At 46.2% G+C, this 27,651-nt stretch overlaps 1 protein-coding gene across 4 annotated transcripts in view; it reads left to right on the forward strand.

Annotated features, from left to right (window-relative positions):
- The window catches only part of Ppara (peroxisome proliferator activated receptor alpha), a 67,756-nt gene that overhangs the window by 27,759 nt on the left and 12,346 nt on the right, over window positions 1-27,651 (forward strand). For all 4 annotated transcript variants that reach the window (XM_075960248.1, XM_075960250.1, XM_075960246.1 and 1 more), the window contains exons 3-6: window positions 13,267-13,513; window positions 19,591-19,751; window positions 21,540-21,678; window positions 22,818-23,020. In XM_075960248.1, the coding sequence (XP_075816363.1) occupies window positions 13,306-13,513; window positions 19,591-19,751; window positions 21,540-21,678; window positions 22,818-23,020 (711 nt within the window). In that variant the 5' untranslated portion in view covers window positions 13,267-13,305. The remainder of the gene's footprint in view (window positions 1-13,266; window positions 13,514-19,590; window positions 19,752-21,539; window positions 21,679-22,817; window positions 23,021-27,651) is intronic.

Genomic DNA, 27,651 nt, shown 5'->3' on the forward strand with positions numbered 1-27,651 from the left:
ACAGGCCAATCCGATCTAGACAATTCTTTAATTGAGACTCCCTTCTCAGGTGGCTCTATACTGTGTCAAGTGGACAAGTAAAGCAGCTAGGACAGACAGAGAAAGGTTTTTGTTTTTTTTTTTTATTTTTCGAGACAGGGTTTCTCCGTAGCTTTTTGGTTCCTGTCCGGGAACTAGCTCTTGTAGACCAGGCTGGTCTCGAACTCACAGAGATCCGCCTGCCTCTGCCTCCCGAGTGCTGGGATTAAAGGCGTGCGCCACCACCGCCCGGCACTAGAGAAAAGTTTTTAAGGAAATAATAGAGATGATGTATTGGGAAGAGTTAATTATCCTAAAAGTTTTTCATCTGATAACAAAACTTTAAAACACACAAAGCTTGCCAGGTGGTGGTAGCTCACTCCTTTAATCCCAGCACTTGGGAGGCAGAAGTAGGCAGATCTCTGTGAGTTCTAGGCTAGCCTGGTCTACAGAGAGAATTCTAGGACAGCCAGGACTACATACAAAGAAACCCTGTATTTAAAAACCAAAACCCCAAAACAAAAGAAAGCAAAAAAACCAAACAAAACAAAATAAACCACATAAAGCAAAGAATGATGTCACTGTAAGGAGAAATATCTAAGGGTACAATAGTCATCAGTTACATAAGACAGATACAGACATCAGCAAAGATAAAGTGCATTGAACAACATTGCCAACCAACTTGATCTAACTGACATTTATGTGAAATACCTCCCCACCACCGGCAGGACATACAGTACTTATTAAGTTACTTAATTCACTCATACAAACCATGTTTTAGTTATACAACAATTCTCAATAAATTTAAAGAGATTCAAGTCATATAAAGTAAGTTCTCTGGCCATAATGGAATTAAATTAGAAACCAGTCGCATAAAACATGACTGGAAAATCGTCAAATATTTGGAAACTAAATGACAAACTAAACCAGTAAGGAAATACCAGAGGAAATTATGAGGTGCTTACACCAGATGAAAACTTAAAACAACATGTTTAAGGCTTGTGGAATACTGCTTCAGCTTAGGTGGAAATTCATAGCACCAAAAATGTATATTAGGGGAGAGAGAATGAACTTGAATAAGTGATCTTAAGCTAGAATAAAGGTCTGGGAGGAATGGCTCAGTTGGTAAAGTACTGCCATTCAAACATGAGGATCTGAGTTCAAATCCCCAGCACCCACATAAGAAGTTGGGCATACGTTTTCTTGGAAGACTTTGTCTCTGACCTGCTCCGAGTGCTCCACATCTCTCTGTAGCATCAATAAAACACAGACAGCCAGTGATACTGAGTAATCATAACTCAGCTGAAGAAACAGACACGGCATATCCATTTCAAATTGAGGCCAACTGAGAGTGTGATTGTTGTAATCGGGAGCAGATCAAGAAGGAAGAGTCTGTTATCTTCCAGCTAAGTCATTCCTTTTCCCTTTTCTTTTTACCTTGTCCAGGTGGCATGCCTTTTCTTTCAAACTTTCCCCCACAAAGAGAAATGGTTCTATGATTATTTCTGTTTTATTTGTTATGAAAAAAAGGTGGGCATAGCAAAGGCACCTAGTGCTTGAAAGATGGGAACAAGTCAGTCTGTCTCTAGACCTTGTTAGCCACTCGGTCTAGCCCACCAGTGAGCTTGAGATTCAGCGAGAGACCCAGTCTCAGTGCATAACCTGGCTCACGAACCACAGTGAAGAAGGGAAGGGGGTGGTGGGTGGAAAGCTCACAAAGCCAGAGGTGGGGAGGGCTGGAGCCAGGGTCTTCTGGACATGACAGGACTACTATACTCATGAACTCTCAGCAGCCATGGTCGCCTGTGCAGATCAAGCAGGCCAACATTCCAGCAAGGAGTGGAGAGAGGGTCTTGAGACCCCCCCCCCCAACTAATGAGCTAAAGGCAGTCAATGGCTTCTAGGGGAGGGAGAATCAGTTTTCCTTAAGTGGCCCCTGGCAGGATGACCATGCTTCATTGGATGACCACACACCCAGGGGTATATGGACAACACAAACTGGAGCTAATGGATTATTAAATTAGAGGGAGGGAGGGAGGGAAAGAATAAAGAGAGGGATGGGGTGAATTTGGGAGGAATTAAATAGAGAAGTTAGGGTGGATATGGTCAAAATATAGCATATGAAATTCTAGAATAGTTAAAAACACTTGTTAAAAAATTAGTGAAGCCACCTGACATCAACTTCTGGCCTCCATGTTCACACTCTCTTGCACATCCAAATGCACAAACACACAACAATAAATTTTAAAAGAAGCTAGGAAAGGATAAACAAATCTGATATAAAGCAGAAAGAAAGAGGGATCAAAATGGAAACGGAGTTGTTAGAATACCAGGTGGAGAGAGAGAGAAAAAAAATCAATGAACAACTAAGCGTATTCTTTGGGAAGGTAAATAAAGCTGAGAAACCTCTAGCCAGGCTGATTGGGGGTTGGGAGAACAAGTCACCAACATCTGGCAGGAGTGGGGACATCACAAGTTCTACAGACATAAACAGGCAGTGAAGGAGTATTAGGAACACATTTGCATCAATAAATTGGGCAGCACAGATGAAAAGGACAAATTACTTGAACTACATGGCCTTTCAAAACCCATTTCCAGAAGAAATACATCATCCAACTAGCCCTAAGACTATAAAATAAAGATTTTTTTTTGTTAAGAGGCTTCGCTTAGAGAATTTCAAGATCAAATGACTCCACCGGAGGATTTGATCAAATATCTCAGGAAGAAATAATGCTGGCTCTCTACGTCCTTTCAGAAAACCAAAGAGGAAGAAACAGTTCCCAGTTTATTCTGTGAATTCCGCATGAATCTAACAATAAAATTAGTAGACATAAAGCTAAAGATCAATGTCCCTGGTAAACATAGAAGCAAAAATTCTACTAAAAAAAAGAACATGATAAAGATGATGATCTCAGCAATGCAAGGATGGCTGGACAGCTTTCAAAGCAACAACAAAAGATAAAACCCCATCTCAGGAGGATGCAGGACACTGTACAATCATTTCAATAGCCCCAGAAAAAGTATATAAAAAAACAAAATAGTTTTTGCTTATAACTTAAAAACAATAACTGTTTCTTGACAAAGATGGAGAAAGGGAATTATTTGCAACACACGGTGCCATGCTTGTGTGTTTGGTTACTATGCACATGAATGTCAGTCTATACCTCACACCAGATAAACAAAGGTCACCCGGAACAGATCGTAGGTTTGAATACAAGGTCTAAAGCACTAGAACTTTAGACGGATTCATGGGAGGAAAACCCTATAACTTTGTATAAGCAAAGTCTTCAAAGCTCTGAAGGCAGCCACCTTGTCTATACAATAAATAAACAAAAATGGAGTTCCCCCAAACCAAGACTGGCACTAGGAGAATAAAGACACAAGCTGCGGCATAGGCGGGATCCTACGTAAAGCGTGTGCTTGGTAAAGGGTTATATCCATTATACAAAGGGCTTCGAAGCTGGAGAACACAGATCTAAGCTGTAAAACTGGCAAAAGATTTGGATGACAACACCAAAGAAAACATATATGTGGTAAATGATCTGTGAAAAACGGTCAGCATCTGCGGCCATCAGAGCCGTCACCTGGCACCTACATCTCATGCTCCCATCTTGGGGCCTCCACAGTCTCAGTGTGGCACTGCACCCACAGAGAGTGCCCAGATTCAGAGAGCCGACCCCACCAACGCCAAACCAGGCTTGCACACATTGCCAGTGGGAAGGGAAAACGATGCAAACACTTTGGAGAACAAGTTAGTGGTTTCTTTAGAAGCTCAACAAGGGCCTTTAGAGATGGCTCAAACACTGGCTGATCCTGCACAGGACCTGGGTTCGGTTCCCAGCACCTACAGTGCAGCTCACAGCTGCCTGTTAATCCAGTTCCAAGAGACCAGATACCCTCTTCTAGCCTCCATAGACATCAGACATGTACACAGTGTATGTATGCATGCAGGTCCTCATGCATACACATAAATATATACATAAATAAACCTTTAAAAAAAACATTGAACAAATACATACCACCATTCAGCATTCCCAGCCCTGGGTTCTTCAGGCAGGACAAAAGAAATACACATGTGTGGATTTTACCCTGGCTCCCAAATGCCCCTCACTGCTTTGTTTGTAGAGGCAAGAGCATAGAAACCGCTCGAATGTCTATCAGCAGGTGAGTGGGTGGCCAGACAGGTTACCCACCCCATAGCTGTGACTTTGAAGCAAGGGAGAACTGGACAAGTAATAGAGCCCAGCATCTCAAAAGGATGATGCTGAGTGAAAGGGCCAAACCATAGCTACCGTGATTTTTAGTGCACTGCTCTGTAGCAGCAGACACTGGCAGGTGGGGATGCTGACGTGCTCGGCACGAAGATGTGGGGTGATGGATGTGCTGTCGGCTTGGTGACAATGATGTCATAGGTGTGTATGACATCACAGTCTGTAACCTTTGCACACTATCAATGTGTAGACTGTTACATGTCAGTGAACCTTCCTTTTCCTTAAGATTTTTTTTTCCATTTTGGTTGTGTGCATGTGCATATGTTTGTGTTTGGTATGGGCCTGTGAGTGAAGTTGCCTAAGGAAGCCAGAGGCGTCAGCTCCCCAGGGGGCAGCTGCAGTTACAGGAGGTTCCGTTCTATCTGACGAGGATGCTGGGAATAAAACCCGAGTCCTCTGGAAGAGCAGCACATGCTCTTATGCACTGGCCCATCTCTCCAGCCCCTGAAGCTTATTTTCGAAGTAAAAAGGGAGAAGATAGTTGGACATCAATATGGACTGGAACTGAAGCCTTGGCTGAGGGCTCAACTGAGACCCAGACTTAAGCGTTAGGCCCTAGGTAGTAACACCCTACAACGGGTCCATTGCTAAGTGAGTAGACAAATAGACGTGCATGACCACACTACATTCAGCAGCGTGAGCCACTCCCTGAGAGTCAGGTGACCCCCGAGTCTTCACCAAAGTCTATCAAGGACACCAACACAGAATTATACCACTCAGTCAAGTGTGGTGGCGCACACCTTCAATCCCAGCACTCAGAAAGCAGGGAAGGTGGATCTCTGTGAGTTCGAGGCCAGCTTGGTCTACATAGCAAGTTCTAGGCTAGCCATTGCTACATAGTGAGACCCTATTTCCCCAACACACACACACACACACACACACACACAAAACAGACAAATGAACACATAGAACTACACTACTCAATGGAACATGCACTATTGTGTGTGCATTGTGTGTGTGCATTCACACACATCTTCATACACAGGAGTGGGTGCGGATGCCAGAGGTCAACCTCAAGGTCATTCCTCAGCTGCTCTTCATCCTGTTTTTTGAGACATGCGCTCTCACTGACCTTGGGGGTCTCTAATTTGGCTAAGCTAGCCAGCCAGCAAGCACCAGGGATCCACCTGTCTCTACATCCCCAGTGCTGGGATTGCAAGCACACGCCACCACACACAAGCAACTCTTAAATGGTTTCTGGGGCTCGAACTCGGTTTCTCGTGCTTGCAAGGCCAATATTTGCTAACTGAACCACCTCTCCAGTCTTTGTACTCTTGAGGTATACAAACCAGGAAGGAAAATGTAAGCGTGGACTGGGGGTCATGGTGGGGAATGAGAAGCAGATGTCGGCAACCCGGGTTTACTATAGTTCATGGGCTGTGACCCTCGGCAGGTTACTGAGATTCTCTGTACTTTATTTCCTTCTCTATAAAGTGAATTCAATGACAGTGCCTGTCTCACGGGGCCGGGCAAGGATAACAAGAGCTGGTGGTATCTTAAACGTTAGGTACTTAGGACTCAGTGTGTGGCTCATGATAAGAACTCAGGAGTGTTCGCGCGGCTGCCATCACCACTAATATAATCGGCCACATCTCTGATTTACAGCAGTGTTGTGTCTGACAGACAGACACCAATGATGACTGCTTTATCAATGATAGGCTTAAACGTCTGTAAGCTGTCAAATAAACGCATCGGGCAGAAACATAGGAACTTAGCAGTCCACTCTAAGTTGGAGATCTAGAATAGGGTGCTAAGTATTGGTGAAGAGGGCATTCTGGAACCTTGGAGAGAGAGTGAACAGGGTGAGCAGGGGCTCTGCACTCTTCAGCTTTCTGAACCTGTGATTACCAGCCAGAAGTGATTTCTCTTCAGTATTTTGATGGTATCAACTTTTTTTTTTGCTTCCTGTGGTTACTGTTGAGAAACTCAAGAGCTTTCTCATACTTGACCCCTTGCAAGTAATGTCATGTAAATGATGTCATATGTCTCTCCTGCCTTCTGGAGAAGATCAACTGGTCCCCAGTGTGCTCTGGAACTTTCCAGCAACTAGCCTTACTGTATATCTTTCCTCAGTCTGTCTGGACCCCTTTGGACCCTGGCATCTGTGAACTCACTCTGTACTTTGCCAGAAAACACCACATCTGCCCACTAACTGAGCCAGTGCCCTCGTCAGGCCAGAGTCCTTGTCCTCGGCTCTGCTCCAAATGCCTGATGCAGCCATCTCCAGCTCTCTGGGGCAACCCCCAAATGTTGGGGGACAGGATGACAGGAAGTGGCTAGAGAGATGCTGTACAGCTTAGGAGTGAGAGCTGGCCTAACCCAAGAGACCTCACCCTCTTGAGATGATTCAGTCCTTGGAGGAAGCCCAAAACTCCCAGCCCTAGTGAAGATGGAAGACATGGTGGGCAGGGGCCAATCAGAAGTTAGAACCAATTGCTGGGCATGTGATTGAGGCGATGTTGAACCTACCAGCCATGAGTGAGTCTCCCAAGAGCTATGGCTCAATGATAGAGCCAATGACATAGCCTTTATCATCACCAGAAAACCTGCCTTGCTGGGCCCAGTTCTCTTGGGACTGAAGTAGTAGTGCTTTTATGTTTAGAGCAATTTGTTACACAGCTGTTACAACTCTTGGCATAGCTTGTCTGGCATTCATTGGTTATATTTTCAGTAATGTCTTGGTCATGTAGGTGCACTGTTTCCTCCTTCGTGAGGTGCCCTTTGCCCTTTCCTGTTGAGTTTCTGGTCATCTCTTAGGCTTGGTGTCTGGTGTTCCTGATCTCTGACCTGCCATGGTTCCCACACAGCACCTAGCATCTCCAACTGTTTACCGACATGTGCCTCTTCTGTACTAGTTAGGCAAATAAATGATTTGCTCTCTGACCCTTTTGCTGTTCTGTGAGTGGGACCCATAACTCCCATCCCATCTCAGTACTGGGAAAATTAAAATCATTTTTTATTGAGGAAGTGACACAATGGGTTGCCTAATAAACGTTTGATTTTCCCTTGTCCTTCCTTTTCTGCCTACTCCCCACTCCTCATTCCAGGACCCTGGCTCATGGGCCCCTTCAAACTGCGGTTTCTAGTGTTGAGCACAAGCGTTAGCTTCAGTGGCCATTTGGGTCTCGTGGAATTCATAAAATACGGCCTCTCTTCCCAAAGGGACCATCGGGTTAAGTCTAGAAGTCCTCCTTTGGAGTCTTCGCTGATGGAGTCTTTGTGCCAGCTGCCTGTGGCCCTTCCTCATTCTGGACTGCTGGCATCGCTCTGCGGCACAGTCCACTTTACACGTGGCAGGGCTATCCATCCGTGGCTTCTCTCACCTGGCTCCTCACCATCACAGCATGGTTCCCAGGGCTGTACGTTCTGTCTGTACAGGACTGAGGCCTCTGAGTGACAAAGACAAATGCTGTGTTAGTTGACTTTGGATTCTTAGGACACACTCCTGGTCCCGCTCACCTTAGATTGCATCAGACACAGAATGTGCCCAAGCTTGTGGCCTTTCTTTCATTATTTTGACATCACTATTCAGAGCGGTAAGATTGCATCAAAAACCATTTCAGAAAGTTAAAAAAGGCATGTTGGGTTTCAGTTAGAAGTCATAAGCCCCATCGCGTAGTGGGGACCTGTTCCTCGGCATCAGCTGGGAATATCCGTCTTATGCTGTCAAAGAAGGGCTGTGGAGGCCCAAAGCTACTGTCTTATGCCACTTTGGGCTTGCCATCCTGTTTCTCATGCCAAGTGTTGCTTGTGATCACAGAGTTTCAAGTTCATCCCTTCATCATTGTTGGGCAAGATTTAGGAATGGTGAGGAAATGATCGGGACTGTGTAGGACTTGTTAAAATACGCCCCATGTTTCTTTACCATTGCTACGTGCTAACCTTGGCCTTGGGTTTCTTGTATGTCTTGTGGGCACTGTCTACACTGACCATTGGCAAGTTGATCTCTGTGTGGTTGGTAATAAGTAACCTATTTTGTTGAGCCCCTGGGTCATAGGTGAAGGTACACAGAGGGCGTCTGCGGCTTTTTGTTTATTTATTCTGAAATGTTAGTTTAGGTCTTTGTCCAGCAGACTGAACCCAGAGACTTGTAAATATGACTATATTATATAAAAGAAATCCGCAGAGTATGACTAGCTTGTGAACTAGACATGGTGAGGAGAAAGACTCCATCTGGGAGCCACTTGTGGCGTCAATGGTCCTTTGATTAGACTTCCTCGTTGGCCTTTCAACCACTCCCTTAAGCCTAACCATGCTTCCTAGAGTAGTGAAAGGGTTAAATTGGTTTCTCTAGGTTTGCGGTGTTGAGCACTGGGAGGCGATGAGCTGAGGGTGTCCTGTGATACAGAAAACTAGGGAACCACTGGAGAAGGCATAGTGGGGAAGCCGGAGTCTGCGGGTGTCTGGATGCTTTCCTGACAAATATCCCAGGTTCGCTTTTTCATCGAGGGATTCAACTGTTTCCGTAGCTGGGACAGTGTCGTGCTCCCTCCTATTTAGTAAGTAATTCTAGAAGATATTTAGAAAGTGACTTGGCAACCCAAGAAACCTCTGTTAATAATACACAGGTTTGATGATGGTCAGGGACAGCAGGTGCCCCTGGGAAGCCCAGAGTGATTTTCCTATGTTACAAGGTCTTTCCTTGTGGCCTAGGTTAGCCTAGAACTCACAATCCTCCTGCCTCACAGGCTTCCAAGTAGCCAGGATTCCATGTGAAAGTCACTTGGCTGGTTTGGGGGCAGGGGAAGGTTGCTTTTTGTTTTTTGTGTTTGTTTGTTTGTAGACAGGGCCTCACCATGCAACCCTGTCTGTCCTGAAACTCACTCTGTAGACCAGGCTGGTCTCAAACTCACAGAGATCCGCCTGCCTCTACCTTCCAAGTTGTGGGATTAAAGGTGTGTGCCACCACATCCGGCTCCTTTGCAGGCAGATGAACTTCTGGACTCTCCCCTGGCACACTCTGTCACAGAACATATCCAAAGTTCAGCATTTGCAGTTCTGAGGGAAAAGTTAGACGACTCTCCTGTCCCTTTGCCTCTTCGTGTTTACTGTCTGCTGGGTGCTAGTCCTCTCCCCAAAGCCAGGGAGTGTGCTGAACCAGTCTGGCCAACTCCTTTGCTTTCAACTGAGGGGTTGATCCCTGTTCCCCACAGCTCTTGCTCAGTGACTGGGGAACTTCTCTGTTCATTTTTCTGTTTTTCCCCATTTCTCAAAATTACAGTCCCTGTGGTTATACTTCCCTCTGAAAACTGCTGGTCATATATCCAGTGCACAATCCCCTTGGCTTCTGTTCTTCGTATCCGCTGCTCAGATGATGTTCTTGGAGGCTGTGTGCCCTTTCCGACTGACACCCGTAGCAGCTGCTCATTCAGAGGAGCCCCACTTGGCAGAGGTTACGGCATGATCACTTGTTCTGGGCCGGGCAGTAGACATGGCTTTTTGAACATCTGCTCCATGGCAGAGATTGCTTTGGACCTAAGCATGTAAAAATCAGACAAATGCACCCCTTGCTCTATCAAGACATGCAATCTCGTAGGAGAGACAGATGTAAGAAGTTACACAACCCTATGCAAACAGGGCCCAGGTGTGGTGGGCTTTAGAGGAGAATGAGCTGAGCCCCACTTGGCTTCACACAGTAAGTACTCATTGTGAGATTAGCAAGTCGGGTTAGCCTAACCATCTAATGTCCTAGAGGGGCAACATGCAAGATGCTTCAGCATCAAAGGTTGCCGATGGATAATACCCAAGTTCTCATATGCTTTGTCTTTTCCTAACATGAAACTGTGCGTCTGTTTCTTTTGTTTCCTTTTTATTCAATGTTCTAGAGTTTTCAAATAGTTAACTTCCTAATTCCCAATGGAATATTTTTGTTACTTAATTCAAATATTAACCACACACACACACACATACACACCCACCAGAAAAAATAAAAGGTCCCAGCAGTGGTTACTGCTGAGATAGGGGATTGTTTCTCATTTTTCTATCCTTCTGGGACATCTGGGGCACAGGGCACAGCCACTGGCTGCCCTGGCTGCTCTTCTTAGTGAACCGTCAATGGTAGTGAACTGTGGGTATTGGACACAGTCAGTGGTAGGACTGTCCAGATGTTTTTGCTCCTAATCAGAGTAAGTGAGGATGCCAGGGTATGCTGGGAACCTCAGGGTGAGCATGTTGGGGTGTGCCCATGTGACCTCTGTTATCTATCTGGGAGACTCATTGAAAAGGAAAAGCTTTTATCTGCCCTGCTTGGAGTCAAGAAGGACCTATGTGTTCTGTGCGGTGCCAGACTCAGCGGCCAGAGTTCACATCAGGATTGCCCCACTCATGAAGAGGTATTATCCCAGCTATCTCATGAAAGGAAAGACCAGCGTTTCTCTAGATAAACCCAGTTACTCTTTAAAAGCCACCAATGAGTCAAATCACACGATTCCCAAACGCTGGCGCTCCCTGAAGGTCATGACAAGGAAACCAGTTCAGGGCCTTAGCCCAGTGCTCCCGGTGTGTGGGAATAAAGGCTGCTGTCGGTGACAGGGACGGCAAAAGGAGAGGACACAGCCCTTCCCTAGTACAGACTTTGCCCTGTTCTGGCCTTTTCGTGGGGATGAACTTTATGTCTGACCTCATGATTGTGGCTTTTGAACATTTTGTTCATGATGAAAAATAACTTATGTAATGCTTATCATTCCGCTATCTGGCTTGCCAACTGGAGAATTACTCTTTTCAATACAATACAAAATAGAGTGTGTCTACAGGCTGGGGTGGTAGCTCAGTGGCGGGCTGTGCTCAGCATGCCGCTGCTCCAAATAAAAAAGTAGGCACCGATTTGTGGAATAGCATACACAGACAGAAAAAGGAAGACCATCTTTAGCCTACAATGCTTAAGATTGTGTGTATGTGTCTGTGTGTGTGGTATGTGGTGTGTGTGTGTGTCTTTGTGTGTGGTATGTGTGTTTCTGTGCGTGTGGTGTGTATGGTGTATGTGTGGGGTGTGTGTGGAATGTGTGGTGTGTCTGTGTGTGTGGTGTGTATGGTGTGTGTGTGTGTGGTGTGTGCTTGTGGTATGTGTATGTGTGGTTGATGTATATGTGTGTGTGGTGTGTGTGTGTGTGTGGTGTGTGTGTGTATGGAGTGTGTGTGTGTTTAGGTTACTATTAGTTGTCTTCCTGACATTGTTCTCCACCTTGTCTTTTGAGACAGTCTCATTCAACTTGGAGGCAGCTTTTTGATTAGTGGGCCAGGGAGCCCCAGGAATCCTCCTGCCTCTGCCTGTTCAGTCCTGGGACTGTAGGTGCACACTGCCATGCCTGGCTTTGTCTGTCAGAGACGGGGAGTGAACCCAGGGCCTCAACCCTGACAGCAAACACTTTACCAGCGGAGCCATCTCCCCAGCCCCATGATGATTATTCTTTACTGTTTCCCCCGGTCTATAATGATTACCTGTGATAACTTGTTAGGGTTCCAAGCCTGAGATGTGAATTTTCACAAAAATATATAGTTGTACCCATTTTTCGTTCCTTGAGGAAACCCAAACACCCCTTTCTCTTTGTGCTTGAGAAGTCTGTTGACGTTTGGCAAGTGGGAGAGTGCGGAGCTGCCAGTGCACGTGTGTTCGTTCAGTGCTCTGGGAGTTGGAAGTGCTCTTCAGAAGACACGGGCTCTCTGTGGTCACAGCACGGCAGGAGCTGCTTCACTTGGAGCCCACAGCCTGGCTAGTCCGCAGCAACTCTGGCCTTCTCTGCGACGTGAGCTGTGGTGTTTTCCGTGAGGCTTGCTCTGGGACTACTTCTAGATGGAAAAACAGGTCAGGAAGCTGAATGTCATCTTGTCAGTCTGTCTGGGTGCTTGGTGACCTGTCAGGATTAGGTGGGCTGGAAGTCGGGCCTACTGAAGGCAGCAGTGGGCGGTCCCAGCAAAGCTGCCCAGTGAAATAGCAAAGCCAAGAGGCCTAGTGTGCTCTATTTCCATGGGCTGGACTGACACACTGAGGGATTGGACTTTGACCTGGAGATCACAGGAAGTCAATGGAGATTATGGAGGGTGTGCTTATCATAAGGGCACTGATTTTTGCTTGCAGGTAAGTGGAGTTTGGAGTTGCCTGGGACTCACTTAAAACTCCACAAAGCACTTGGTACTGTGTAGTTTTTCTAATACTATCTACAGTTGACTGCCCTTCACGTCTACAGAAGAACACCCAAGAGTGAATAACACACAACACTCTTGCTGACTGCGCCAGCCTTCCTTCCTAGTGCCCCTTAACGAAGCCCTGTGGCCTCCCTGCTGATCCTAGAATGTGCTGGCCTGTACCAGCACTTGGTACTGGAACATTCTTTGTACTGGAACATTCTTCTCCAGAACAGCGCATCCTTCTGAGGCTTCCGGGTCTGAGGCATCTGTGCTTTACCTGTTCCTGCTTGTGTCTCTCACCCCCACCAAACATCCCATTCAGTTGGCCCCTACCTGTATCCCCATTGGAAGGCATGTTTCAGGGAACGTAAATTGTGTTTTTGTCCATGACTGGAAAGCTGAGCTCATGTGTAGTGAACAGTCAGTAAGCAATGAAGGGTTGTCCTCTGCATATAGTTTGACTCTTTCTATATTTGTTGTTTGGAGATTTTAAAATATATATATATCTATATGTTTGAGAATTTAGCCTGGGTCTATACGTGTGCACCAAACATGTTGCCTGTTGCCCATGAAGGTCTGAGTTCCCTGGAACCACAGTTACAGGTGGCTGTGAGCTGCCATGTGGGTGCTGGAAATCGAACCCAGATCCTCTACAAAAGCAGCAAGTGCTCTCAGCTGCTGAGCCATCCTTCCAGACCCAGTTTAGAGAACGCATCACTGTGATTTCAAGTGTCAAGGGTGGAGAGTCAATGCTGCCACTGCTGAGATTTGAACTTAGACAGCCCTTCGAGGGTAAGTGGTGTTCGTTTCAGAGCAGAAAGGGAATGCTCTTCTGACTATTTTTGTCCCACAGGTTGACGCTCTGTGGCCTGCCTGGCCACTTCCAGCCAACATGGTGGACACAGAGAGCCCCATCTGTCCTCTCTCTCCACTTGAGACGGATGACCTGGAGAGTCCGTTATCAGAAGAATTCTTACAAGAAATGGGAAACATTCAAGAGATTTCTCAGTCCCTTGGGGAAGAGAGTTCTGGAAGCTTTAGTTTCACAGACTACCAATATTTAGGAAGCTGTCCAGGCTCTGAGAGCTCTGTCATCACAGGTAAGTGCTGCTTTCTGGAAAGATCTTCCTAGATGTGTATTTTCCTCAGAGTATTTAAGACTTTTAAAAAGAATCTCTGTCTCTCCGTCCGTCTGTCTGTCTCTCTGAAACCATCATTACAATCAAAGTAATGACTGCACCCATCAGAGTCAGCTTGGCGCTTCCCCTGCAATGCCCTCCTTCCTCTCTACCACATGACTTCTGATATGTTTTCTAGCTCTATAGGCTTTTACGTGTGTGTTGTGTCGGCTAGTGTGTGTTTCCTGGAACTTTCTCTAAATGCATGACTCTTCCTAGATGTCCTTCTACACTCTCTGAGATCCGTTGATGACGCCTCTGCGTGGTGGTTGTGTACCCATTCTTCCCTCAGTGCTGTGCACTGCCCGACATGATGTTCTTTCTGTTTCCATGTGTCTGCCTGTGAACACTGGAGCTGTGGACAGTTCCCAGCTCCTGCATTTAGAACCACTGTGAATACATCCAGGCAAGGCTTTGTCCAGACACCTGTGGGTAAATATATAGGAAGGGCTGAGCTAGCAGGGCAGATGTGTGTGTGTGTGTGTATGTGTGTGTGTGTGTGTGTGTGTGTTTTCAGGAGATGCCAAAACGCTTTCCAAAGTGCTGTCCCCACCATCAGTGTGGGAGTTCAGCTCCTCGCGGGCTCATCTGTGGAAGGTGACCACTCTTTGACTCCTTAGCCATCCTTGCGGGAGAGCCACAATGCTCCGTGGGGATCGTTTTAGTTTGCTCATCTCTGGTGCTACATCTTCTGGTGTGATGATTTGTCCTGTAACTGTTTTGGTAGAGTTTCTGGTGAAATTGTTTGCCCGCTTTGTCTTGGGTTGTGTATTTTCTTATACTGATAATAGAAATTTTATATGTATTCTGGATACAAGGATTTCCTCAGGTAAATAAATGGTCTACAAATACTTCCTCCCAGCCTGAAGTTTGTCTTTTTTTATTAGCTGTGGCATTCAATGCAAACCAGTTCCTAATTGACAAAGTCCAGCTTATCAGTGTCCTTCTTTTGGTGACCATGCGTCTTGTGTCATATTTAAGAGGTCTTTGCTTGGACATTTTCAAGATGTTTTAGGTTTTACATTGAAGTCCTATGTTCATCGACTTAATTTTTATATACAGATCAAAGTTTCTTCTCACTTTCTCTTTCGTTTGCAGTTGTTTGGGCATAACTCACTGACAGGAGCACGTGATTGTCTGTGTGCCTCTGAAATCAGTGGACATTGTAGGTCTGTATCTAGGCTTTTGCTCAGCTCCATCCATTTCTTTCATTGGATGCCAATCCCATGGTGCTGGCATCTCCTGAGAACTCACACAGACATCTGCTCCATGCTCTATGCTGCGGTCCTTCCACTCCTGTGTATTCATCCAAGAGAAGAATGCAGATACCTGGGTAGAGCCTTGTGCAACTGTTCACAGTAGATCTCTGTGCAATTGCCCAGTGCCCCCCAGATAAGTTCTCTGGTCTAGTTGTGTGTGCGCGCGCACGTGCATGCGTGCGTGTGTGATTATATACACGTGAGTGCACGTACTTGTGGCGGTCAGAGGCATTGTATTCCCCTGGCGCTGGAATTGGATATAGATGTAAGCAATCTGAAATATATGCTGGGAACCAGATTCAGGTCCTCTGGAAGAACAGTGTTCTTACTCACTGAGCTAGTCCCCTAGCCCTAATTACTCAAGTCAGTCAAGGCAGCTGAGTTTTTTCATTAGAGTTATGTGTGTAGTCATTTTGGGGAGAATTGACATCTTCCTGATCTGAGTTTTTCTGTTGATCTCTGACAGTCCTGTTTCTCATATCTGGGTCCTCTTCAGGTTCTTTGCCCGTGTGTTATTCAGTCTCATGTGTAGGCTTTTCACATATTGTGTCAGATTTATATGGAAGCATTTTGTACTTTTAACCTGATTATAAATGAGTGGTATTGATTATTTTGTATTTAAAGCTCTGGTTATTCGGTGCTACACACACACACACACACACACACACACACACACACACACACATACATACATATATATATATGTGTATAATCATTTTTGAATGTTAATTTTTAAACTTAATTAGTTCCAGTGACTTTTTAAATATAGGTTCTTTAAGTTATTCTTGTAAATAATGATATCATCTGCCATGGAGGCAGCTTTGCTTCCTCCTTTTCAAAATGGGTCTCTTTAATTTCCTTTTTCCATATTGTTACACTGGTTAGAACTTCCAGCCTGATGTTAGGTGGGAACGGTGATGCCTCTTCTTAGTACTGGTCATGAGAAAACCACCTAGTCTTTGCCACAGAGTGTGCTGGCTACCGTTTCTCTTACATACCTGCTAACAGCATTCCTATTGGGCTGCTGGAGTTACCTTCTTGTCCCAGCTTGCTGTGAACTTTTATTAGGCATTAGTGTTAGGTTTGGGAAAATTATTTTTATGTGCTAGGATGATGATCAAAAAGCTTCCTTTTAGTTTGTATATGTATATGTGTGTGTGTGTGTGTGTGTGTGTGTGTGTGTGTGTGTGTGTATATATATATATATATATATATATATATATATATATATATTCATTCAAGACAAGATTTCTCTGTGTAGCCCTGGATGTACTGAAGCTCATTCTGTAGACCAGGCTGGCACTAAACTCACAGAGATCTGCCTGCCTCTGCCTCCCGAGTGCTGGGACTAAAGGTGTGCACCACCGCTGCCCAGCCCCTTGGAGTTTATTTATACAGTGAATTGCATATGTTGACAGTTAAACTAACCTTGCATTCCAGTGGGAAAATGTTAATTTGTCCTAATGTCTCATACTCTTGGTAAACAGCTTAATTGTCTAATATTCTATTAAGGGGATGCTAGTTTTTATTTCTGAAATATCCTTGTCTGACTTTGGTCTTAGATTGATTCTTGCCTTGTGAAATGAGGAAATGTTCTCTCTTTTTTGGTTTCCTGGAAGTTTTCCTGGAGAATTGTGATGTAGGATTCCCCTCTGTATGTTATGAATATGTTTACCAAGCCTATATCAGGGAAGAATATAGCCAGGCTGGGAGATGGAGAGAGAGAGAAAGAGAGAGGGGGGGGGGAGGGAAGGGAGGAAAGTAGATGGAGTCAGAGAGATGCCACATAGTTGCCGAAGAAGAACCACAGCTGGAACCTTTCCTGTAAGTCACAGCCCCGTGGCAATACACAGATTAATAGAAATGGGTTGGTTTAAGATGTAGGAGTTAGTTAATAAGAAGCCTGAACTAAAAGGCCAAACAGTGTTGTAATTAATATAGTTTCTGTGTGATTATTTGGGTCAGGGCAGCCAGGAAATGAACAAGCAGTCTCTGTCTACAGAATTGATACTTGGATTTCCTTGAATGCTTTGTTGATTTCATAGATGAAGTCATCTGGGCCTGAAGATTTCTTAACAGCTTTGCTCTTCCTTCCCATAGCTAATGCTGTTGTGTACATATTCTCTCTCTCTCTCTCTCTCTCTCTCTCTCTCTCTCTCTCTCTCTCTCTCTCTCTCTCTTTCTCATGTGTTTGTGTGTATGTGTTTCACTGTGGATAGTTCCTATTGCTGTGTTTTCCACTTTGCCAATCTTTTCTTTTGCAGCATCTAGTCTCCTTGGTTTATTGTCCACAGCAGATATTATAGTTTTCATAACCAGCACCAGGATCTATTTTTTGAACCTTCATTTTTATCCAACACACTCAGTCTTCCGTCTTGCTTTTTAGGGTATGTTCAGAATAACTTTTTAATGTCTTGGAAGCAAATTCTATCATCTGTGTCACTTCTGGGTCTCTTTTATTCATTTGTCTTCTCATCGCGAGCCAAGATTTCTGCTTGTATGCCTTGTAATTTTTTAATTGAGTGGCACACACTGCGAGCTCTGTTGTGTGGTGGAGTTTGCATTCCAATAAGCATGCCCAGGCTTTGTTCAGAGATGCAGTTAAGTGACTGTGAAATGTTTGATCCTTTAGGGTCTTGCTTCTAGCTTTGTTAGATGGAACCATATAGCTTCTACTCTAGACGCGACTTCCTCACTGCCAAAGCAGTAAGTACACTCCAGGTGCTGGTCCTGATGTCCCACACAGTCGGGAGCATCCACTGCGTGGGGTGAGAACAGGAATGAATGTTCCTGGCCCTGCCAGGGCAGTTCCCTGGGATCAGCTGCTAGGATGTCTTTTTATAGTTGGTTTGTTATGATTTGTTTTCCTTCCTTCCTTCCTTCTTTCCCTTCCTTCCCTTCCTTTCTTCCTTCCTTCCTTCCTTCCTTCCTTCCTTCCTTCCTTCCTTCCCTTCCTTCCTTCCTTCCTTTTGTTCCTTCCTTCCTTCCTTCCCTTCCTTCCTTCCTTCCTTTTGTTCCTTCCTTCCGTCCTTCCCTTCCCTTCCTTCCTTCCTTCCTTCCTTCCTTCCTTCCTTCCTTCCTTCCTTCCTTCCTTCCCTTCCTTTCTTCCTTTCTTCCCTTCTCTGTGTGTAGGAACATATGTGTACATGTGTGGTGTGTCTGTGGAAGACAGAGGACAACCTCCATGTGTTAATTCTCTTCCTTCCACTGTGAGCTCCTGGGATGGAATGCAGGATGTCAGGCTTAATTAATCTGACTACTTCCAATTCTTAGCAATTAAGCATGAAACTACTGGGGGCCAGGGAAATGGTTCCATAGGTAAAAGTGTTTGCCATGTAAGCATGAGGACCTGACTTCAAAACCTAAAAACATATGTTTGAAAAAAAATAAAAGAAGTCAAATATAGTAGGCTGAGTCCACAATCCCCATACTGCTTGGAGAAAAAGGTGGACAGATACAAGAGCCTCCCTGGAAGTTCACAAGCTAAGCCAGCTACCTGGTGTACAAAGAGGTAAACAACAGGAGAGAGACCCTGCCTCAAACAAAGTGGAAGGTGATAGCTGACACCAAATTGTCCCCTGACCTACCTCCATATGCATGCCATAGCACGCCATGGCATGCACATCAAACACATCCTACATACACTTTTTTTTTAAAGCTGCTATCATTGATTTTTGTGTGGACCTGTTCCCAAGTCAGGTGGGTGAGTAACCAGAGATGCAATTGTTCTCACCTATGACTGTTTTGCTTTAAAACCGGCTGTCCCTGTCGTTCTGCGAGTGCACTGGCCATGAGTGACAGCAGTCACTCTACAACCCTGCCGGGGCTTCTGCTGTCAGTTTCAAAGACATTTCATTTAATGGGTGTTCAGTGACGGTCACTGTGGTTTCAACTCACAGCCTGCTAATGACAGGGACACACTCCTCATCGGTCTGTCTTCTTGGGCAAAGTATGTATTATTCTATTGATGGGCTTCTGATGCTTTTGGTTTATTGGTACCTTTTATATGTGTTGTCTTCTATTGCTTGGTGTTAAGACTTCTTTGTATCTTTTAGACCCAAGGCTTTCATCCATTGGGTTTTTAAGAAGCATTTTCTCCCCAGCTCTGATGTATCTTTTCATTTCTCTTTCCTTTCTCTGCCATCTCTCCTCTCTTCTTGCTCAATCTCTTTTTCTGCCTTATTCTCAGCACATTCTCCTCTCCTCTCTCAACTCTCGCTCTCGGCTCTCTTTTATTTTCCCCTTTTCCTCCTCTCCATTTTCTCTTCTGTCTCTGACTCACTCACTGTGTAGCTCAAGCTGGTCTTGGCCTGACAATCCTCTTGCCTCCGCTTCTGAACTTTAGGGTTAGAGACCTGTGTCACTGCACCTGACCCGCATGAATCATCAGGTCATATTCTGGTGCCACTGAGTAACAGGAACAACAAGACTGGAAAGCAGCCAGCTCTGTGTTGGTCATGTGGCATGGGAGGCTGGGGCCCACGTGCAGGTCTCTCTCATAACATGGCCTCTGAAGAACTGGAGGTAGGGTACGAGGAAGCCGGCTAGTGTACATGAGCTTCAGGAATGGGGGCACCATGGTAACTACTGGCAGTGTGTGGCCAGAGGCAGGGCTGATTCAAGATGGGCACCTGCCCTCATCCCAGGTCCCCTGACTACTTCTAAATCATCTTCCGAGGGATCCGGTTCTGACACGGGTCTTAGTACCTCAAGTCTCACACACTTTCCTCTTCTTTACAGACACACTCTCTCCAGCTTCCAGCCCCTCCTCAGTCAGCTGCCCTGTTATCCCCGCCAGCACGGATGAGTCCCCTGGCGGTGCACTCAACATTGAGTGTCGGATATGTGGGGACAAGGCCTCAGGCTACCACTACGGAGTCCATGCGTGTGAAGGCTGCAAGGTATAGAGGGCCCCGGGTGGAGGGGGAGGTAGCCACATGACTTTGCTCCTCTGCAAGATGCCCACCACTGAGACCTACAGAAAGGGCAGAGGACTGGCCTCAGTGGCAGGTTGACTACTCTTTGGAGAATCTAGGGCAGGTTGCTTTGCTGTGATTTGTAAATACTCTAGAGGGATGCATCCTTCAAAACAAAACAAAAAAACAGGGAAACCAAACACAGTTGCTTTAAAAATGTCTCCTCCCATGACACCAGTGTAGGCTCCGTACTTTACCTCGGGACCACCTCAGAAGCCAGCTGGAGCAGAGGTGACCATGCAGTGGGGTGTGTTTACCTACAGCCTCCTGACCTCTCCAGGGGCCAGCTAGGGCAGAGGTTACCATGCATTGAGCAAGGGGCTAGCCATCAGACGTGTCCTGCCCCTTGCTCGGAGTCCACAGTGACCGGCTCTCCTGCTATTGTAACTGACCCCCACTGGTCGCTTCTGGCACATACTCCCGTCCTTCTAGCCACCTGCACCCTCCTGAGTATCTCTCTCCTCTTAAGAGTCAACTTGACCTCCAGACAGTCATGACCCAGGCCCCACATACATGAAGCGAGCCCCCTTCTGCTGCATATACATTCTCAAGCTTGTCACTTCCATGAACGCCATATATGGAACTGAGAGACGCACATGTTTGCTTAAAAGCCACAGGCTCCCTTTCTAGTACCTTCCGGAAGTATCCAGGGTCTGAGGGAATACCACAGACCTTCCTTCCTATACATCATTCTTGAAGCCCTGTCATTTGTCTTCAGGTGGTCCTGGTGCATGGGAACAATAAGCCCAGATCTAGGGCCTGGTGGCCCCTGGCATTAACTGTCCTTTCTTCTCACTCTTCCTTGCCATTCCACACATCTTTCTTCCATTCTGCCTCAGATGCCTAGATGAAGAAGCTACTCCTTCCAATCCCCCATCCCAATAAAGGCCTGATCCCTTCTGCGTGGGCCACAAGAGTCCACCATGTCAGGCAAGTGGAGGGGGCACTCAAAAGCAAAGGATCAAAAGCTAAGATAAATGCCGTATCTTTATCTTAGCTGAGTTTTCCTTCCACGTCCCTTTAAAAGCACGTCTTGTGGCAGGGCTTTCTGTCGAGGTCATGTCCAATCGCTTTTGCTTAGTCTTGGCTTTTATGGGTTCATGCTGTTTTCTTCATGGGTGAAGCCCCAATGCTGCTATAAAGCAAGGGTGTTGCTTTCAAATAACTGGTTCCCTCTTGCTATAGTGTCTACTCTTCAGGAGTTGGTATTGTGGCCCAAGAAACTACCATTCCCTCTTCCCCAGTCAGGTAGGGTCTTTCTAAGATCGCTTTAAATTCTGCCTTAGATCATTATTTTCCATTTTCAATGCAGTGAGACACGCATTTTTTAATTTGCCTCAGTTTACATGACTAGAACTTTAACATGTAGTTTCTTCAGAAAGAGACAGTGAGGCTGAGTGTACCTCAGCCGGTAGAGTAATTTCCTAGCATGCATGGAGCCCTGGGTTGGATCCCCAGCACCCCACAAAGCCAGGCATGATGGTGCTCAGCCAAGTGGTCTCAGCACTTGGGAGGTGGAAGCGTGGAAGCAGAAAGACCAAGAGTTCAAGGACACCCCTGGCCACAGAGCAAGCTCTTAGCCAAGCTGGGCTACATGAGATCCTGTCTCAAAACAAACCAGTCAGTCAAATGCACAAGAAAGCTGAGTGACACCAGTCTGGTGACTTACCCAGAACCCATGTTCTTTACGTCAATTTTGTGGCGATATCACAGGGCTTCTTTCGGCGAACTATTCGGCTAAAGTTGGTGTACGACAAATGTGACCGGAGCTGCAAGATTCAGAAAAAGAACAGGAATAAGTGCCAGTACTGCCGCTTCCACAAGTGCCTGTCCGTTGGAATGTCACACAATGGTAGGTAAGGCTGCTGGGCACACCATGTCAGCCCGTGACTCAGTTTATCCTCCTATATTTTGAGTTGGTGTGCTGTAACATGTAAATATCCCCAGCAGCTCGTATTTAGCAGAGCACTTGAAAATACTGTGGTAAGACTTTGCTGTCCACTTGGGGTGTGGGAATCACGAGTGGCACGATGTCACATCACTTCTGTTAGATGTAGGTCCATTCAAACATTGTGCCATACTGTGAGTTTTGTTTTCTCAGCCATAATCTAATTTAGAACATGGTACCCAGTGAATGTAAATCAACCAACCAATCAATCGATTAATTAATTTTGAGTTGAGGGTTTTACTACCCATCCCTGGCTGGTATGGAAATCGCTTTATAAACCAGGCAGGCCTTGAACTCACAGAGATACACCTGCCTCTGTCTCCAAGGAGTACTAAGAGCACGGACATAGTGGTACATGCCTGTAATCCCAGCACTTAGAAGGCTAAGGCAAGAAGAATTTGGTAACTTCATGGCCAGCATGGGCTACATAGAAAGACCCTGTCTCAAAAAATACAAAATAGAGCTGGAGATATATCTCAACTGGTAGAGTGCTTTGGCACGCCTGAGGCACTGGGTTCCTAGCACCACGTAGACCTGGCCTGTAATCTGAGTACTTGAGGGGTGGAGGCAAGAGTCTCAGGAGTTCAAGGTCATCCTCCACCACGCAGTTGGTTGGAGGCCAGGACGAGGCACTAAGTGAGACCCGGGAGGGCAGGAGGGAGGGAGGAACAAAGGGAGTGTAGGAAGGAGAGAGATAGGCAGATGGATTATAAGTACATAGATATAGATATAGATAGATGATTAATAGGCAGATGATAGGCAGACAGATGATGTATATAAATGGGCAGATGATTGGATTGATAGTCAGATTATATAGATAGTACATAGGTGATAGTTTGCTTTAAGTCCCCTTCACTTTGGCGGATGGCCTACCTGAGGACAGTAAACTACCCCACTGATAAGCTCTGTGGTTGGCCTTTAGAAAGTTCGGTCATAATAAGGAATAGGTTTAGCTCGTCATGCCTAGTGTGGCCTCTGCCTTGCTCATCACACGCCTTGGTCATTTCTGCATCTCCCCTTGTCTCATCCCACCCCAACTCCAGCGATTCGTTTTGGGCGGATGCCAAGATCTGAGAAAGCAAAACTGAAAGCAGAAATTCTTACATGTGAACATGATCTGGAAGATTCGGAGACTGCAGACCTCAAATCTCTGGCCAGGAGAATCCACGAGGCCTACCTGAAGAACTTCAACATGAACAAGGTCAAGGCCCGGGTCATCCTGGCAGGAAAGACCAGCAATAACCCGGTAGGTGCTCCTGCTGCCCTCAGAACCTTGGTGTATCCCTTGGTGATATCAGCTGGGGTCACAGGGAATGTCTGAGAACATTGTCCGATGTTGGAAAATAGAATTTATCCTAAAGTCCCAGGAAGGGCCATGGAAATACACGGCTTATTCTGAGGCACTAAGATGTAGCTTGACACCAACAGCTGCCTTCCTGCCTGGGCTCGCCTCAGCTCCTAGCAACCAAGACATTATAAAGGCTAAGTAATTGATACACCAAAAATAATCTAGTTAATTCCTTACCCAGTATCGGGGTGTTTCTTAAGTGTGTTTTAATCCCTATTTTAAGGCCAGAAATGAAACCTATTCCCTCCCAACTCGAATCACTCATTCTTCTGCTAAGCTAAACCTGCCTTCCTTGACACCTTCTTGCTTCTCTTTCTCTCTGATGGCTTGGGTCTCGGGGAAGGCCTTTGTTGACCTCCTATGTCAGCTCGCCCCTGCATCTGCAGTTCCTGTAACAGTTGCCGGGCTCATGGCCCACTGTTCCCATAGATGGATAAGCCTGTGTACACTGCAGAAGGGCGTCGAGCCATTTCCACAGAGGGGCCAGCCCTCACTTGGCACAGAAGGACTCTTGCCTGGTACGACAGGTTTAATTTGTGCTAATGAATAGCTCGGAGCCTTCCTCACTGGGAATTACAAGCAAGAATTTTTAGTCACAGGAAAACGGAGGATTTCACAAGCTATACACTTTAATCAACAAACCCCACCTCTCTTTTACTGAGTCTTCTAATTCTTTGGTGAATTCTCCAGTGAGATGGGCTGAGACACCTTAGAAGGTTACAGCAAACTCCACACTGGGTGACCCCAGAGACCCTTTCCAATTAGAGCAGTGGTTCTCAACCTTCCTAATGCCGCGACCCCTTAATACAGTTCCTCATGTTGTGGTGACCCCCAACCATAAAATTCTTTTGCTGCTACTTCATAACTGTAATTTTGCTGCTGTAATGAATCATAATGTAAATATCTGGTACGCAGGATATCTGATATGCGACCCCGAAGGGGGTCCTGACCCAGAGGTTGAGAATGGTTGATTTAGAACCTTTTCTGGCTCACAGGGTAAAGTTTGCATTGTTATCATGATGACCCCAAACGAGGGAAATTAGAATTTCCATTGGAGACCTTCTATTTCTCCCTCAAACTCTGAGATTTATAGCCAACATAAGAGTTGGCTTTATTCATACCTAAGCACTCTGCTGGAATATTGATTTAATCCCTACTGAGGTGCCTCTGCTTTCTTTACCAGATTCCACAAGGTTCTTAGGAGGGAGGGTCCCACTGTCCTCCGTCTTGAGGAAGTCAAGAGTCATGTGGAAATGAATGCCAGAGTAATGGTCCAGGACTGGGAGCTGCCACATTACAAAGACAGAATGGGGGAGGGGTTTGGGAGCTGGCTCAGACAGCTCAGTGTCTAAGGACCTGATTTTGGATCCCCAGCTCATACATAATAAGCCAGATGTGGTCATACATTTCTGTAATCCCAGCACCGTGGAGGCAGAGACAGGAGGATGCTGGAGCTTTCTGGACAGCGGGCTTAGCTACATCAGCGAGCTCCAGGTTCAGTGAGTGACCTTGTCTCAAAAAATTAGAGACTGGCTGAGGAAGACAACCAACGCCCACCTTTGGCCACCACGTACACCTTCAATGCACCAGTGCACCGAACAAACATGTACACACACACACACACACACACACACACACACACATCACACATTGCATACATACACACACACACACACACACACACACACACACACACACCACACATTACACACACCACCAAATTAACGACCTATGGCAGCTAACTGCCTGCTTCAGCCACAAATCTCTGTGCAGGGACCAGCTTTAGAAGCAATATCCAGCTGCTTTTGACCCCTCTGTTGACCAGAGGTACCTCCTACCTCCAGGTCTCATGTCATTTCAGAGGCTGGGCCTTCTCTTCCTGCCCAGACTACTGGCCAGCTTCCCAGAACTTGCTGGTCCAGTGTGAGACCCCCATCTTTCCTCTTCCGTCTGTGCCCAGCCTGGGACATTTCCAGGTGGCAGAGTGCCCGCCACCAGCTTCGCTACCCTAGCACCTCTGCAGAACTCTGGTTTTGTTGCTGCAGTTGTATTGAGAGACTGTAGGCTGTGCATTTTACAAGATTTTAAAAATTTATTTTGCGTGCATGTGCATGTATGTGCAAGCATGTGTGTGTGTGTGGACATTTGTGTGTGTATGTGTATGAGTGTGCCTGAATATGCCTGAGTGTATGTCTGTGTACCACATGTCTGCAGAAGCCTGTGGAAGCCATTGGATTTCCTGGAACTGGAGTTACAGGTGGTTGTGAACCACTGTGTGGGTGCTGTGAACTGAACCCCAGTCTTCAAGAGCAGCAAGCGCTCATAACCTCTGTTTATAATATCATAAAACATAAATAAGCATAAAATATAAATATCATAAGACATGTTCAACCCCATGTTTTATGATATTTCGAAGCTGGGAGTCCCTTTAGGGAGATTGGGCTGTAGCCCTGGTGCACTCAGTTTGACCTGTGTCCCATGGCACAATGCTCAGTGACTGTCAGGTTCTAGGCTGGGATGACAGCCCCAGCAAGATCCCAGCAGAACATCAGTGAAGCCCAAAAACTGTGTTTCAGCTGGTAAACAGTTTAAAGCGCATGGATGCGATGCATGTGAACTTGTGAGGTGGGGGGATAGGCGTTCACGCCAACAGTGCCACGCAGTCTTGCTGTCCTGCAGGCCAGCTAGGGCAGGCGCAGTCACAGACGCCACACACCATACCGGGAGACAGGAATGCTTGTTCGATGGTATAGCCAAGCAGTCCCTGGTTTGCTAAAAGTGGAGGTCAAGTCCCATTTTGTAAAAGACCCATCGGAAGAAGTGGCGGCTCAGGCCATCTGGAGCTGCTCGGGGCATGGGGACCTGGAGGCTGGATTCCGCTAAGGTCAGAAGGCAGCTGTGGGGGAAGGTGAGCTTTCCCAAGGGAAGAACTGAGGAGACAGATGAAACCATTGCTTTCCGTCTGGACCCTGGGTCTGATTTGAGCCCCCTGGAAGTGCAGACACAGGAGCCAGAAAATGGCCAGGACCTCTGGTGTTTCTAAAACATTTCTTGGGATGTGTTCCTGCCTGATTTGAAAGGGGCAGAATTGGAAACATCTTAGATGTCTAGATGTTAGAGCCAGAGAGATAGTTTAGCAGCTTATAACTGCCTGTACCCCCCCCAATTAGAGAGCATCTGCTAGCCTCTTCCAGCCTACTTGGGCACCTGCATGCATATGGATCTCTCCCCCTTTCTCTCTCTCATGCATCCGCACACACACACATACACTAAACTCTAAATTCATAATTAAATAAATCTTAAAAAAATAAAGCTAGTCACAATATTGACCTGTCCTCTGGGCATCACCGTCTAGCTCTGGCTGGTGTGGAACTTACTCTTTAGACCAGAATAGCCTTAAATTCACTGAGACCTTCTCGCCTCCCTAGTGCTGTGATTTAGGGCCGGTGCTGCTGTGCCTAGCTTTTTTGTGTGAGAGACAATGTCTCACTAGCCCAGCCTGCTTTTAAACTCACGGGACCCTTGTATCTCAGCCTTCTGAGTACTAGAATAATAGGCATATGCCTCCATGCCCAACCGACTTTTAAAGTGATTGTGTTTTTAATCATGTGTAGATGAGTGTGCGTGTGTGTGTGTGAGTGTGCACGCATGCACGCGCACATAAGTGGAGGTTTTCACAGAGGCCAGAAGGAGGCACTGGAGCTGGAGTTTCAGACATTGTCAGCTTCCCAATGTGGTTCTGGGAACTGAATGCAGGTTCTCTGCAAGAACAGTGCTTCCTTCTTAACTGCTGAGAATTCTTAATTGTCTTTTGTTTCTTTTGCCTCACCCTGTGAGCTGTTTGTGTAGCTGAGGCTGCCCTAGCCCTTGGAGATGCCCTTCAGTAATCGTCAGGCCCCCTGGAAGGCACCACTCGCCACAGCCCCCTTCTGGAAGAGCCCAGTGTACAGTTGCCATGTCAAAGTCTCCGGGAGGTCCCAGCCCTGCTCACTGTGCTTCTCTAAATCTTGACTATGTGTTTGCTTGCTTCCCACTTTTCTTTCTGCTGAGTGCATGTTAGGAAAAGACAGTGTTCAGAATGAAGGTGACGCTGCTGTCCCGGTCGGTGTTCTCTTGCTGGGAAGAATCTCCATGACCACAGCTGCTCTTATAAAGGACTCTAGTCCCAGGGGGCCTGAGCTACTTCTACCTCCAAGGGCACTGCACACACGTGGTGAAAAGATGTACATAAGGCAACAATACCCATACAAATAAGATAATTTAAAAAATGACTCACATTCTATGGGCTAAACTCAGAGCCAAGCTGCCAGGTATCTTACAGATTCATGCTCTTTAAAAAAAAGGGGGGGGGTTATTTATTTACTTTTATCTGAGTGTGCCATCTGCATGTACTCCTTAATCCCAGAAGAGGGCATCAGATCTCACTTCAGATGGTTGTGAGTCATTTGCAGTCACTGGGAGTTGAACTCAGGACCTCTGTAAGACCAGCCAGTGCTCTTAACCGCTGAGCCATTTCTCCAGCCCTCCCC

The sequence above is a fragment of the Microtus pennsylvanicus genome, chromosome 2 (genome assembly GCF_037038515.1).
Source record: "Microtus pennsylvanicus isolate mMicPen1 chromosome 2, mMicPen1.hap1, whole genome shotgun sequence".
Classification (NCBI taxonomy): domain Eukaryota; kingdom Metazoa; phylum Chordata; class Mammalia; order Rodentia; family Cricetidae; genus Microtus; species Microtus pennsylvanicus.